Source organism: Phocoena sinus, chromosome 21, assembly GCF_008692025.1.
Source record: "Phocoena sinus isolate mPhoSin1 chromosome 21, mPhoSin1.pri, whole genome shotgun sequence".
NCBI lineage: Eukaryota > Metazoa > Chordata > Mammalia > Artiodactyla > Phocoenidae > Phocoena > Phocoena sinus.
In genome coordinates, this window is record NC_045783.1 from 25,623,763 (window position 1) to 25,639,319 (window position 15,557).

The following is a 15,557-nucleotide window of genomic DNA, read 5'->3' on the forward strand; positions in this document are numbered from 1 at the left end:
TTTTTTTTTTTCTTTTTAAGATTTTCTTGGAGTATTTTCCAAACGGGAATTCATGAGAGAAAGGGTATATTTGGCCAGCTTTGTGGATTCTTAAGAGTGCTTCTAAAAGTTAAGCCTAGCCAAAGACAAGTGTTAGGGCACAGGACTGCCTTTATTATAAGCTGTCATTTAATATAAGAGCTCCATTTTGTCTTTCTTTATTTCTCAAGTTGCTTATTTATAAATACCCACTCTAGTTTTCAGGAGTTGACATATGTTGACAGGTTGACATATATTACCTGAGAGCTGATATACCCTGTATGATACAGACTCTAAGAGCTGAACAATACATAACAAATTAATAAAACGATACCATGAAAACATGTCATTGTTTCTAAATTGAGGTCAATATTTTGATTTTCAAGAAAGCAAAGAAAGGTTTCCTCCTTTCTCCATCCCTGTTCTGATCATTTCCGAGGATTTATAAAAATGCAAAACAACAACAACAAATTCATCTGCTACTTCCTGACCATAGAGATGAATAATTTAAGGGCAATTTCAAATTGGGTTTTCCAGCTGGCTTTCTGTTTTATTTGGAAAGAGCTGAAACTTTATTTTTTAATTCCAAAAGACATTTCTGCTTTCTATCCTTCAGTTCTAAAATAATGATGTATCTGGTAACATGTAGTAGTTGTATACTAAGCCCTTACAGGGTCTCATATCCTGGAGAAAAAGTACCCTTTTTGAAAGGGCTCCCCTTTTCTGAGTTTTGCTGTTTTCCTGTTTGTTAAATAGTGGCCCCACCTGGGAAAGCAGAGTTGTTTCAACCATCATTCAGTTCCAGTTTATATTAGACTCTGTGGAATATTGTGGTGCTATTCAGTATTCATAATCTCCCTGATTTTGCTGTTTTTATGGCCCAGTATAATTGATGTGTGGTGTTCGTTGGAAGGTTAGCAGAAGATATTTGGACATCAAATTTTTCAAAATAAATGATGGCACTACTGCTAAGATATCTTTTAACGACTTAACCCACCCAATAGAGTTAGCTTCTTATTACAGTACAAATTAAAGGAGAATAAAATCATTCTTAATTTAGGACAGTTTTTAAATAACTGTTTTTGTCCCCCCTCCCTCTCCACATACATAGCAAGAAGGCACCCCAGATTTCACCTTTATCTAAATGGTGGCATTTGGAAAATATACCAAGAAGGCTGTCTGTAGGTAATGGTTCAGTTAGCATTAATCCCGGAGGACGGAAAATCAGGAGCAAATTACTTTTAAAGAGGGCTAAGTAAATTTCACATGTGGGTGGACGGTACTCACCTCTTCCAGAAAACAACACGTGGGCCTGTCACTGTAAATGAACATTCTGACTTAGCCACAGCTGCCATACATCTATGAGAACGTTTGCTTTACATGATTCTGGATCATTACGCGGTGCTGATTACCCTGGCCTTTCACTGTTGTCCTTCGCAGCAGGGTGCTAACGTTTTCTGGATTTCACTGCTCTTTAGAATTCTCCACCAGAGGGAGGACAAGGGAAGGCGAAGTAGGTTTCACCCGCAGTTCTGAGGTAAGTTTGAACCGGAGAAAGCTAGCACAGACGAATTCAGGACCTCTGGTTCTGTCTCTCCACTTTACCTCCCCGTACTTGCTCTCTCGGCAGAACTGAGTGACTCTAGCTAGTGCAGTAATTTTATTGTCGATCGCTTTCCAACCCAGGTTTTATCAGTTAAGTTACAACTTGAATAATTAAGTTGTAGTGAGAGATACAGTTTAGGAGACCCCCCCTCCCCCTTAGCAGAGGCCAGGTTATTATTATTTCTTTTAGGAAAAGCTGAAGATGAGAAGCCTGTCAGGCACGTTGTTAAACACACGAAGGCAGGACACAGACACATCCCAGGAGCAGATCGACGAAGATAGATTTATCTAACCATCTTTACGGTCCCCCGAGCCCTCCCTGTGTATCCACAGCCGCCTTACTCTTCCACCCAGAGTTTTATCTTTGCCCTACGTGCGTGTGGGGTTTTTCACTAAAGAAAGAAAGAACGGAACCCCAAACTCTAATGAGAAAACAGCAGCCGTTCCTCTCCTTCCCACGGGTTCCAGGGCCTTAATTTGGCCGGGCAGGTGTCGGAGCTGCAAAATTTGTCTCCACCATTTTCTCCGCGCTGGAGGGAAGGGACCAGCCCTCCCGGGCGCTGCCTGGCGGGGAAGCGGAGCGAGGAGCGAGGAGCTAGGGCCCCGGGTCCGGATCCCTTCCTGGGTCTCGGAATCTCCCCGGGACGCGCGGTCCGGCTCCCGCGGGCGCGGCGGCGGCGGCGGCGGCGGCTGCGCGCGGCTTCCAGCGACCCCTGTCGGGGGTGTCCGGCAGCCGCCAAGCGCACCGCCCCCCGCCCAGGCCGGCTCGGGGAGGGAAAGGGGCTGCGCCCGCGAGCGCCGAGCCCAGGCTCCTCCCGGTGGCGTGTCCGCGCCTCGGGGTGGGGGTGTGGCGGGGACGAGGGAGGGGGCGAGGCCAGGGGAGGGCGAGAAGGAGGCGCCAGCGTCCAACCTGCGGGCGGGAGGTGGTTGGCGGTGGGGCAATTGAAAAAGAGCCGGCGAGGAGTTCCCCCCAACTTGTCGAAACTCCGGGCTCGCGCGGAGGGCAGGAGCGGGGTGACTGCGGCTGCCGGGCGACGCAAGCGCTGGCCGGACGGTTATCGCCTCTCCCTCCTCGGGCTGCGAGCGCGCCGGACAGAGGCCGCGACAGGAGCCGACAGCGGCGGGAACCGAGCACTTCCCTGCGCGACAGGAGCCGCCCCGAGAGCGAGCGCGACCGCCGGACGCAGCGACCGCCAGTCCCAGGTGGCCCGGACCGCACGCCGCGTCCCCGCGCTCCCCGCCGGCGACAGGAGACGCCCCCCGCGCAGCGCGCGAGCCGCAGCCCGGCCGGTGGTTCTACCCGCCTCCGCCCCCCGCCCTCGAGGGACAAACTTTTCCCAAAGCCGATCCCAGCCCTTGGACCAAACTTGTCGCGCGTCGCCTCCGCCGGGCGCCGTCCGCGCAGAGCGTGCACTTCTCGGGCGAGATGTCGGAGCGCAAAGAAGGCAGAGGCAAGGGGAAGGGCAAGAAGGACCGAGGCTCCGGGAAGAAGCCCGCGCCCGCGGCGGGCGGCCCGAGCCCAGGTGAGTGCGCCGCGCGGCCGGGGCTCCGCGATCTTTCTCCTCCTTCTTTTTCTCCTCCTCAGATGCCGCCGCCTCGCCCTCGCCTGCCTGCGCCCTGCGCTCCGGGCGCCTGGCCCTGCTCCCGGCCGTCCGCGGGGCCGGGCGGTGCTCGCCCTCCGTGGGGCCGCCCCTCACCTGGGCGTCGAGCCCCACCCGGGCGCCAGCAACCCGCGCTCAGGGTGAGGACGGAAGCCGGGACCGCGCCTCCGGAGGACCCGGACGCGCCGCGCTCCCTGGCATGGCCTTTGCCCAGCGCCCCAGAGCCGAGCCCAGCCCGGGAGCGGGACCCGGCGTGCAGGAGCGGAGGCCGGGTGCACGCGTGTCCAGCGCCAGCAGCGCTTTGCACGGGCCCCGCCTGCCCTCTAGCGAGAAAAGCGGGAACGGGTCACCCCTCGCAGCGCCTGGCTCGGAAGAACGGGGTGCTCTAGAGAGAACGCGAGCGGTCGCGCGTCGGTGTTTTGGGCCCCGGGGAGGGAGTGTAGGGTCGCGGTGTGCGCGGACGCTCACTCGGATTCAGCCCTGCGGTATCGGAGCTCAGATCAGCTGAGAGGGATTCCTAGAGGTCAGCGAAGCAGATAAAATCCAGCCCAGTGCCAGGAATCAGGTCCCCAAAAAGGTTCTCAAACTTTCGGTTTTGCAGTTCTATTTTTCAGGACCTCTTTGATAAATGTGGTTAATTTATGTTCCCAAGAGATGCCCCAAAGCAAAAGTTCATTTGAACTTTTGAACCCAGTTGCTCACTGGTTATATAATAGAATGAAATGGCAGCTGAGGCTTTCTAGAGACAAGTCTAGTGCGTGATCATGGGTTCACGGACGTGAATGACAGTTTCACCTTCTGTTTCCCTAAGAAGGGCTGATGCTTTCGACACTGTCTTGGAAAGAGGAGGCGCCCCAAATAAATACTTGTTTATGAGTGACTAAGTGAAGAGGATGCTTTAAAAAAAATGGAGGGGAGGGGGAAGAATATAAGGGCTTTTTTCTGCCTCTGCACTTCCCAATTATTAATTGATCCAGAGACCTCAAGGCACTTAGAACATCCCCCAGCACACTTCGTAAAGCATTTTTGAAGAATAAATTCAATGGTATTCTGTTATCTTACAGAAGTATTTGCCCGTTCTTTGCAGGAAGTAAACAAGATTTGCCTAGTCCTCTTACTGGCATCGCTGAGAGCATTTCAGAGCCTGGCTTATTGGCAGAGACCTTAAACAGGTTTTGAGCAAAGCAAATTGAACAGAGAGTGATTGTTTGGCCACTGACCATTCCTGTGCGTGCTTCTATGATAGGACGCTGCTGCGCGGTTTCACCTTCATTACCCTTCATTAGCTCTCCTGAGGGCGTATTGAAATGTTCCTTACTTTCTCCCTGTTTTGGAGATACCCTATCGCATTTTATTCAACAAGGGCTGAAGTGGGGAGCTGGATTAGCAATGTCCCTAAGTGACATTCTCTACTGTCCTCTCGCAGGTTATCCTAGTAAATGAAAGAGCTCTTAGACCTGACCACAGTGGTAAAGTTGTAAAGAGTTATTTGCGGGGCTCTTTAAGTGTTGTCCTGTCCTGCCTGGGAGTACTCTGCCTTCAGACGTTTCTGTGGTCCTCTGGAGGACGTCTGATGAACTAAGGAGGGGACGGTGGCTTGAAGGAGCATCCCTTTCAGGTAACAGGTCTGCACTTTGTCAAGGCTTCAGGGCAGCAATGCCTTACTTAACATAGACATTTCAGATAAGCACCCGTGGTGGGTGGGAGAGATTTTAAGAACCAACAGGCATTTCTGTGCCCTACAGATCTCATCTATTAGGTAGGCAGCTGTGTTGGGACTACCTAATATTCTCTCCTGACACAGCGTCCCAGAGTCTCCTTGGTGACTCTCATTATGCTTTCCAGTCCCACCGCTCTGATTCCCTCTGAACCAGATAGACTGGCATCTTTAAGTGACATTCTCTTGACTCTCTTCCCAGAGAATCTGGAGTGAACTTGGCTCTAGGTTGGTTTTAAAGTGTATCTCTCTTTTCCATCAGGTAGTTGTCTTCCTTGGGGAGGAACTTTTTACCCCCCTCCAGGGCACCTTGTGCTTGTTAAACCCTATAAAGCAGATAAGAATATTTGTTCTTCATTTGATTCAAAAGCAAGGATCAACTTGAAACCTGCTTTAGGTAAAAGCACCTGGCTTTAAATAGTATTGCTTTGAAATCACTGTTTCTTTCCTTCTTGTCATTTCCCTTGTAATGCTGTCAGTGTACTTTTCCTTATCTTAGGAGAGTAAATAACTGAGAGCCATAATGGTTTGCGAGGGAAACCCACACCTCTTTTTCAAGCTTTTTTGCACTCTGTAGTCCTCAGGCATCCTCAAAGGAATGACCTCTAGATGCCATAACTATAGCATCACCACTTGGCATACCGGCTCAAATTAGGGCTTACAGGACACCCATCTCTTAAATAGCTCCTCCATCAGTGCCCTTCAATCCCAGGTCTCACCCCTTTCTTAAAACAGCCGCTGAAACTTTCTGTCCTACACGATGCCCATGCAACAGCCAAGCCTCTTTTCGGAGGTTAGAACATTACTTCAGGACAGTCAAGGGGGGGAGAAGGCTGAGAGAACTCAGCCCGTCAGCCCCGCTGTGTGCTGTATTGTATGCGGAGGCATAAACGCATCTGTTGGAGGGATAGCTTTAGGGGAAAAGATTCCTTTAACTTTCACGCGACACGTGTGCCTGTACGTGATACATACGTAGCTGTGTTTCGTGCACGCTGTTGTGGCTGCAGACGTTCAGCAGAATTATCTGTGTCGCAGTAATGACTCTAATAGTTCCCAGGCCCTTGGGGTCATTGAGTTTTCTTCTTTGCTCAAAGAGAAAGAAAGGAAAAAAGCAACCTCAGCGTAATCCTGGGCTTTGTAACGAGGATCCATGTACCAAGGGTGCTGTAACTTCCTGCACCTCCTAGATGCTGGATCTCCCATATCCAGACTTTTCGTATTGATTCAGCTCAGCAAACTTTATCTATTGAAGCCTGAATTACAAAACCAGAGCTTCCCCCCCTCCCCCCCCGCCCATTTGGTATTTGGCTCTAAGCTTCTTCTATGAATCTCTGTTGATGTTTTTCTTTCATTAAAACACTGCAAAGGATTCTTTTTATTTTTCCTTTTAAATGACCTGGAACCCATTCATTATCAAGCCTAGCTCAGTTCTAGAACTACTGGGTCTCCCTTCACCCCCGGCGTTTGTCAGTACAAGTGGTGGAAACATCAAAACACTTAGTATCCCAAATGGCTAGAAGCCGGCCATGTGCTTCCCGGGTGACATCACCCACCTGTTTTGTTAACTCAGTGGCTTCCCAGGCTGAAGTGCTTGTCAAACGTTCTTGGGTATGAAGTGCCCCGTCAACTACCAGGGCAGCGTGTGTTTACAGAACAGGAGGAATGTCCAGTGATCTGTTTCAAGCTGGTGACTTGTGACCACTTAGATGATGTAATTATTAAAGACATTAAATACTAATTTTAGAATGAAGCGGGTTTATTTTGGAGAATGATTTTGAAAGAGTGGGAGAAACTTGGGATACCGTTCTCATATCTGCAAAATGAGAAAATGATATGATGGAAAAATGGGAAGAAAAGACCGTAAAGAATGTAAGTAATCAGAAAATATTGAACCAGTATGAGAGCAATGAACACATTACATGCCAGGCACTAGTATTTTATACTTTTAATAAGGGAGTTACTATTTACTAAATATCCTACCATGTTCCAGGCAGTGTAACAGATGCTTTGTGTGTTTCATCGCCTGTCCTTTAGTACAAAAATGCCTCACTATTACAGGGTACCTGGTACTTAGTGCTACAGCCCGATTGCCCGCATTTAAATCCTAGTTCTGGGGCTTCCCTGGTGGCGCAGTGGTTGAGGGTCCGCCTGCCGATGCTGGGGACGCGGGTTCGTGCCCCGGTCCGGGAGGATCCCACGTGCCGCGGAGCGGCTGGGCCCGTGGGCCGTGGACACTGGGCCTGTGCGTCCGGACCCTGTGCTCCGCGACGGGAGAGGCCACAACAGTGAGAGGCCCGCGTACCGCAAAAAAAAAAAAGAAGGTTAAATCCCAGTTCTGCTCCTTACCTGTATAGTCATGGGAAAGTTACTTCATCTCTCCATGCCTGTTTCCTTATTTGTAAAATTGGGATAATAAAATTATTATCATAAAGTTATGCTGAGGCTTAAATGAGATAACAGCAGTAGTAAGTGCCCCATCAATGTTAGCTCTCTTCAGAAAATGATTTAAGACACAGATCTTCTGTGCCTTTGCTAAGATATTGGACACAATTTTCCAAATTTACCTTGTACGGTAAAAAATAATCCAGAGCTGGCCTTAGATTAGAGTGAGTATAAATATTAATATGTACTACTTGTAAATAGAGAGAGAAGTGGATATGTCAAATACCGTAACCGCATATAGGTATTATGAAAACAGTCCTGAATTCAGTCTAAATATTGAAAGTAAAGTGAGGTGCAGTATCATTTTATCTCTGGCAGCAAAAGGTTGAGGTCTCAAACTTGAGAAGGTTTTGAAACATGAGTCCTTTTCTGGCCACACTGAAGAGTTGATGCTTATATAGAATGCATGCGTGGTCTTTTGGGACTAGTACAAATTGAAAAAGAAAATGTGTATCCACATGCTCTTTGTCATCTTTTTATCAAATGTAAGAGTATATTGCCAACAAGGTTCATAGAATCCAGTGCAGGTGTTTCTAAATATAAACAAAATAATGAATGTTAAAAAAAAAATCTGCATCTTTCATTATCCCCCCCTCCACACACACTAGAATGGCTATTAAAGTTCTGGAAGTGTGATTCTTAGCAAATCAGTGTCTTATTAGCGTTCTCAAAGTGACAAGTTACATTTGACACTAACGGTATTGATCTTATCCTGTTCTGTTAAGATAGACGAAAACAAACCAAGTGTCAGTATTTTGGGTGAGTGATTTCATTTGCTCAGAGAAAAAGAAAGTGGACTTCTAATATTTTGATTAACCCTCGAGTTCTCCTCTTGACACACAGAAAATACAGAAACTGAAATGATATAATATTAGCTTAAAAACTGATTTATCTTTATCAGAGGAAAATAACATCTATTCAATATGCTGTCAGGTATAGAAAATGAAATTTCTTCAAAGGACCAAGTGGTGTTTTGGGTTTATCCTAATCCTACGCATGTTTGCATGTGTGTCCTTTCGTGGGTTTTAACAGATTTTTTAAAAGCGAGCTACCAAAATGCCAATAGATGTCAGTGTTTGTTGCTTTAGAAAAAGTGAGGTGTTAGAAGCAAAAAAAAAAGCTTAATTTATTCTCAGTTTTGATAAGCATAAAGCTGACTACTTTGAAAAGTTTGACAATTAGTAATACCCTATATAACCTTGCTTACTTACATTTTGTGAATGAAAATGTCACATTTTCACATCGCGGCCTCTCTTCTAACTATGAAAAAAATGCCTCTACAATTAATTCCCCAAGGAATTCAGAATGCAGGCTGAAATACAGTAATCAGTGCATTCCTTTTTTTTTTTTTTTAATGAAGGAGCAATTATTTGAGAATGTTGTTACATACACCTTGGATTTATTTGCATTTGTAAACTATAAATTAAGTACGCATGTTTCTTAGGTCGCCTTGATTACAATTGCATAAGTGCATTTCTGAGTCCAACTTAAGTACGATCTGTGGAGTTCTGCCTTTGGAAGGTCAGAATTCTCTTCTTTCTCCGTTTCACTAGTGTCACCTTTTTCTGGCCTCCAGAGGGTGCTCCAGGAGCATCACACTGCTATTCCCCAAAGAACGACTCCTTTTTTCTTTTCTAAGTGACTTAGATATTCTGGGCAATCTATGGGGAAGAATAGGATCCTGATTTCATCAGTTACTACCTCAGCTGGAGTTTGTTTCCCAGCTAGACCAAAATAGACCAAATTCGCTAAGAACATTTCAAAACATCATTCTGATGATGACGATGCAGTTGTAAACCTGCAAGGGCACATCTGTGAGATTTACTTTTTTTTTTTTTTTTTTAATTTTTTATTGGAGTATACTTGATTTACAATGTTGTGTTAGTTTCAGGTGTACAGCAAAGTGAATCAGCTACACATATGCATATATCCACTCTTTTGTAGATTCTTTTCCCATATAGGCCATTACGGAGTACTGAGTAGAGTTCCCTGTGCTATAGAGTAGGTCTTTATTAGTTATCTATTTTATATACAGTAATGTGTATGTGTCAGCCAACAACTTTTCCCCAGAGAACTTAGCATCTTATAAGCATCTTTCAGTCGCCCCTTAGAGCAGTTCCTCTTGCATAAGTTCGGGCAGTACCTGCAAAGACATTTAGTCATATTTAAAAGTTCCACTGTGGCATTGGAAAATTAGACATGAGCACATCAAAATTACACAGAGGATCTTTAGGAGCACATGTTTTCACGTCTTCACACCTTATCCTCAACCCCTAGCTAAAATGTTTAAGACCTCTGCTTTGATTGAGCTACATGTTTTTGAAGATGGGTTGGAATGACTAATTCTTTTGGATCACGGGCTAACGTTATAACACTGTCGCAGAGTTAACTGTTATTTGCTCACGATTTATTCCACTCTGCATTGGTCATGTTCATTGTGAGTTACTCCCAGTTTGTCACTCTCCTTCTCTTTTTAAAAGGCAATATTGTTCACATTGTTTTGGTCCAAGAAAGGTATTATTGATGGGCAGTAGCGTTTGGTCTGCAACAGTGCCCCAAACCTTCTGTTTCATAGCTTTAGTTGGCAGGCAGCTGGCTCCTCTGGGCAGCTGTTGAATTTTAGTTTCAGTGATGTGAGAGTCAGGGAATGTTTTATTAGGTTGAACCATCAGAAATTGTCAATTCTGTAGATGATACACGACTGAATATTGTCAACGTCATATAGTTTAATATTTGGACTCTGTTTAGTCGTTTGACTTTATGCTTTACATGGTATTATTTTTTTGGCGGTACGCGGGCCTCTCACTGCTGTGGCCTCTCCGGTTGCGGAGCACAGGCTCCGGACGCGCAGGCTTAGCGGCCATGGCTCACGGGCCCAGCCGCTCCGCAGCATGTGGGATCTTCCCGGACCGGGGCACGAACCCGTGTCCCCTATATCGGCAGGCGGACTCTCAACCACTGCGCCACCAGGGAAGCCCTACATGGTATTTTAAAAAATATAGTAGTGACAACTTTGAAAAAAGTCGTAGAAGTTAATTAAGTGAGATTAAAGTAATGTATAAAAGGAAGCTGGGCTAGGAAGTCATTAAACCAGTGACATTTTCTCCAATAAATAGGTCATATGATAGCCATATAAAATGAATTCAGCATAAAGGTAGAGTGCCAGGGCAATGGGCATTTTCCCTTGGAGAGAAAAGTAGTACATTTCTATCACAACATGTAACTTGGATTTTTATTGAACCTGTTAGCAAACTGTTATTATGCTTTATCTTACCCACCATATTTCTACAGAGATTACAAAGATGTGAGTGAGAAATATTAGTGACTAGTGAACAAACTTGGCTTTGTTTTATGGAGTAATATTTTTTTTACTTTACTCAGTTTTACAGTACTACAATTCAATTTTTCCAGTAGTTTTAATAAGTGTGAATTTTACTGCCATGTGAAAATGTGCTCATTATCAATGGCCTATATTACTTTATAAATAAGGTTAGAACTTAGGTAAAGCCAGCTTTTTAAAGTGCATATGTTTCTGTTTGTAATTGTAACTCATCTGTTTGTTACATATGATCTCACAGTTGTAAAGGCAAACTGCATTTTTAAAGGATTTGACAGTCTTCTTAGCTATTCCATAGTAAATATAAAACCAATATTTAAAAGGAAATGTCTAAATTCTAATTTGGAATATTTTTCAGAACAAATAAATTTTATGCATATACTGAAATGTTCTGAATACTGAATGTCTTATATTTAAGGACTCCAGAATTGAAAGTTAAAATTCCTACAGATTTTATAACTTTTTCAAAAAATATATTTCAACCCTAGGTAAAGCAAAGTTTGGATATTAATTATGCATAGAAAAATTTCTCTATTAAAGCCCTAAAGAGAGTTTTTGATCTTAACTGTTTAGTACATCATTTATTGAACATTTTTCATTTGTATATATCATAATAGGAAATCGTATTTATGAGTGAACCGATAAGAACTGTATCCGAAAGTCAAAGAAAAAAATGAAGGAGGTAGTCAACAGGTATTTAAAAGAAAACGAATGCTCATGATAAGAGAGTTTTCTTTTATAAATAACAATACATATGTTGCTATTTAGTGTTTAGAGATATGTATTTTGTGAATCAAGTGTTCTCTCTATTCTTAAGTTTATCAGGACTTAGAGAAGATTCTGGTTTTCCCTAAATGTGTCTTTTCTCCCCTTTCCTCATCCTATGCCATGGACTTTCTGTTGTACTGGGAGATAAGAAGGGGAGCAGAAGAGGATTGGTAACTTGCTGTAGTAGTAGTCGATGTGAAGTGGGCTGCAGGATTCGTTTGGGACATAGCACACTGTGGTTTTGTGTCTACAGTGTGAACATTTGTATTATGTTTAGCATGATTTTTAGTATATGAAAAAAAAATTTGGGGGAACTTCCTTTTGCCTCTCTTCCCTTCCAAACTTGGAAAGTTGACTTTTAGTTATGAGCTTATACTATATTAATGGTTACAAATATTTAAATGAAAGGGTTGTTTTGTGTTGGTTTTACATATTCATGTAACGTATGAGTATACAGTAGGAAGACTTCTTTGGATGGGGTCCCATGTCATATCCGTTTGTAACCTCAGTTGGGGTTGAGCTGAGACTAAAACGTGCACCTCTGCAGTTCAGCGAAACCCAAATGAACGTTCTAAATCCTCATTTTGATCATTCTCTTATCTTCTCTCCAAACCCACTGGAGTGAAGGAAGTATGAAGTATGGACGACATTTTTTTTTTTTTTTTAATTTGTTTGGCTGCGTTGGCTCTTAGTTGCAGTGCGTGGGCTTAGTTGCCCTGGGGCATGTGGGATCTTAGTTCCCCGACAAGGAAACTGGTCCCCTGCATTGGAAGGCGGATTCTTAACCACTGGACCACCAGGGAAGTCCCTGGATGACATTTTGAATCCAAATCTATCTATTCCGCAGGAGATGGGATGAAACATAATCTCCCTAAAAAGCACAAACCTGGATTCAAGCCCCCCTGGGTGTGGTCCCACCTCTGACACCTTTGATCCAGCCGTCTCCAAACCAGCAGTATCCTGACTTTCGGCAGCGCTCGAGAACTGAGCAGTATTTTGCCTTTTCCCCAAATTATCTGGCCTGTTCGCCTTAAAAATAAAACCCTGTTTTCTGAATGTGACCACTAGAAAGAAAAATTAGCTGTGTTCTTTCCTAACCAGCAGGCCGAATGAGAATTCTTGTATTTGCATATAGTGTGATTCAGAACACATCAGCATGAAAATTTGACCTTGAGCAACACTGAGTAGAGGTTTCTGGGCCACTTGCATGGCGGCCCTGGCTTAGTGACGGCTGTGTACCTCCAGGGTTGAGAGGTGCTGGTTTTAGTAAGACCAGAGCAGTGGTTGAAAGGCAAGGCTCTGGTTCTGTCCTCTGACTGCGTGGTGTGAACTCTGACAGTGATGACAACTATGTAAGCCTCAGTTTCTACGTGTGTACACTGTGGGAAATAATATTATGTAATTCATGTGGTGGTTCTAAGCAGTAGTGTTGAGTATGGTGCTGGGTACAGAGTAAGGACTAAATGATCAGTTTTACTGAGTTTAAATATCAACAAAATCTAAGCACATTTCCAATGTGTGTTCATCTAATGCTGTCTTCTTGCTGTGTATGTATCAGTGTTGTCTGAACTTTAAGCCCTCCACAAATAACTATAAATACTGTACGTTTTTTCACAGGGTCTTATACACAGAGATTCTTTGTAAATAATTATCATGGTGTTGATAATACATATCAAATATTTATTAGGTATACATTCTATGGCTTTGGACTCTTGGTGAGAGTTGGATGTCATATATATAACACATTCATAAAGAGATCAACCAGATATTCTTGACCTTGAACTTTGGTCTATAGATAAACTCATTTTTGGAGAACGGAGGAACACTGGCAGTGATGTTTTAACAGATTGGTGCAAAAATAGGTTATGTGCACTTATATTTTTAAATAATACACACGCACACACCTCTTTTAAAATATATGTCAATAGGGCTTCCCTGGTGGCGCAGTGGTTGAGAGTCCGCCTGCTGATGCAGCGGACATGGGTTCGTGCCCCGGTCCGGGAAGATCCCACATGCCGCGGAGCGGCCCGTGAGCCATGGCCGCTGAGCCTGCGCGTCCGGAGCCTGTGCTCCACACGGGAGAGGCCACAACAGTGAGAGGCCCACGTACTGCAAAATAAATAAAAAATAAAATAAAATATATGCCAATTAGTTCTCTAGATGTAACTTTCCTATTCCTAATCTCCCATGTCTTGATGGTCAAGGATAATTTTGTCTTACACATAGGGCCTAGTGGAGTACTTTACGTACAAATATTTATAGAGTAAATGAGAATCATTTTTCTATTTATATTTTTTGACTATTTTGTTCCCTGAGCTACAAGGGTAGGTAATTGTAATGATGAATTGATTTAACTGGAGCATGTTGTGTTTTGTGTGTGTAACTTTATTGTCTGACAAAATTTTCCATTTGTATATTAAGTTGACGTTATTTTGTGTATATATATACAAGCCTGCTTTTATATTCTTTTGGTATTTTCTCTTTTCTCTGCCAACAGAGTGACAGTATCTGTTTTAAGCACAATATTTCATTGTTTGAAATTATGGACTTTTCTACATTTTCCACTTTAAATGGTTTTTAAATAAATAAAAAAGGGGAGCCTGTCTTGAAGCTCGTGAAATGGTAGATTTTTATAAACAGTTGTGATCGCAGTAATACTGAAAATTATTGTCATCTATTTCTGAGAGATATATTGAAGACTGGTACATTACCCCCAGAAAGATTAGTTTGAACACAGAAAATAGATAACGATTATAATTTGCTTTAGTGAGGTCACCTTGCTGTATACTTGGAATCTTCCCTGGCGGGGTAGGGAGAGGAAACGGCTCATGCATTATCCATTTTGGGAAAGAGTTATACATATACAGGAATTATGGAAATGAGCTGGTGGATTTGTCAAAAGAAAACCAGTTATTGGAATACTGAGTTGAATAGAAAACGAAATACATAATTTTCCATGTATTAAATTGAATAGAAATGGGAGACTTAGGTCTTAAGGGTTGTTTTTTGGGTTTTGTTTTAACATGTTGATTATATTGTATGTTCTCCTTTGCCCTTAACCTGACAGGAAGGAGAAATGTCGATAGAAATAGTTATTTTAAATATTTTGCTATTTGGAAAGCAACATTAGAGTTTTAAATGTTGTGTTCATTATTTATGCCCCATCAAAAAGGACCGGGATCCACTTCAGGGAGGCAGGTAAGACAAAGGCCATTATCTTTCCCTGGGATTTAGCAGAAGGTAAGGGACAGTGTAGAGCATATAGTCCCTGAGACCTACAGATTCACTGCCCTCTCACATTGAATGTAAAAGAGACCCCCTTCACCAAGGGAGCATCTAAGTTGGACTGTGCAGGGGGAAGAAATGCCACCGCTTACAATATGCTACTGATGACAGAATAAATATTCACAAAACATAAAAAGCTCAGTGAAAGCCCTGTATCTGAATTTGGTGACTAAAGTCACACTCTGTAAGGTAAAGACAAGTTTCAGTGCTTCCTTGCACCTTCCACTGAAGGTAGGCTTACTTCATTCCACCTCTTGAAATCATGATGAAAAGGCAGGATGCAGCCATCTTGCCTTGAGCCCAGCAATCTGGGAATAAAACTCCCTGTAGCCGGAAGGGTAGTAGCAACTGTCTTACAGGAATTTGCATCTAGACAGGCATGTTTGGGGAAACTTCACGGCGCCTACACCTTCGGACAACAGGGATACCAAGAGAGGCAGCCATAGGGCTGAATGCTCTTTTTGTCATTTTAGACATGGGACTTTGTAAAGTTACTGCTGACCTTAATGCAGATACCCTTTTGTGATTTGTTTCTGTGAAACTCATGGGCAGCTGGATGGCACAGCTTTTGAAGAAGGCTGTTGCTCTTGAGCAAAGATAAGTTACAGCTGTACCAAGAGAACAATGTATTCATCCCCCAGTGGTCTTAACCATTCTCACATTCGCTCAAAGAGAGAAGTCACCCTTTGGAAGATTCAGTGTTTTGCTAGTATTAGCATGTCAACTCCTTATAAAATATATATTAAAAAAATTCCCTACTTAGAACTTAAAAGAATATTTTTTT

The 15,557-nt window shown here is 43.6% G+C and overlaps 1 protein-coding gene across 9 annotated transcripts in view; it reads left to right on the top strand.

Annotated features, from left to right (window-relative positions):
* The window catches only part of NRG1 (neuregulin 1), a 1,032,964-nt gene that overhangs the window by 808,051 nt on the left and 209,356 nt on the right, over window positions 1-15,557 (top strand). For 5 of the 9 annotated variants that reach the window (XM_032618351.1, XM_032618346.1, XM_032618352.1 and 2 more), the window contains exon 1: window positions 2,565-3,146. The exons of 2 other annotated variants lie outside the window; for them this stretch is intronic. In XM_032618351.1, coding sequence (XP_032474242.1) covers window positions 3,050-3,146 — 97 coding nt within the window. In that variant the 5' untranslated portion in view covers window positions 2,565-3,049. Of the gene's footprint in view, window positions 1-1,368; window positions 1,556-2,530; window positions 3,147-15,557 lie in introns of those variants that run through there. 2 more of the 9 variants (XM_032618349.1, XM_032618347.1) reach the window with 2 other exon arrangements.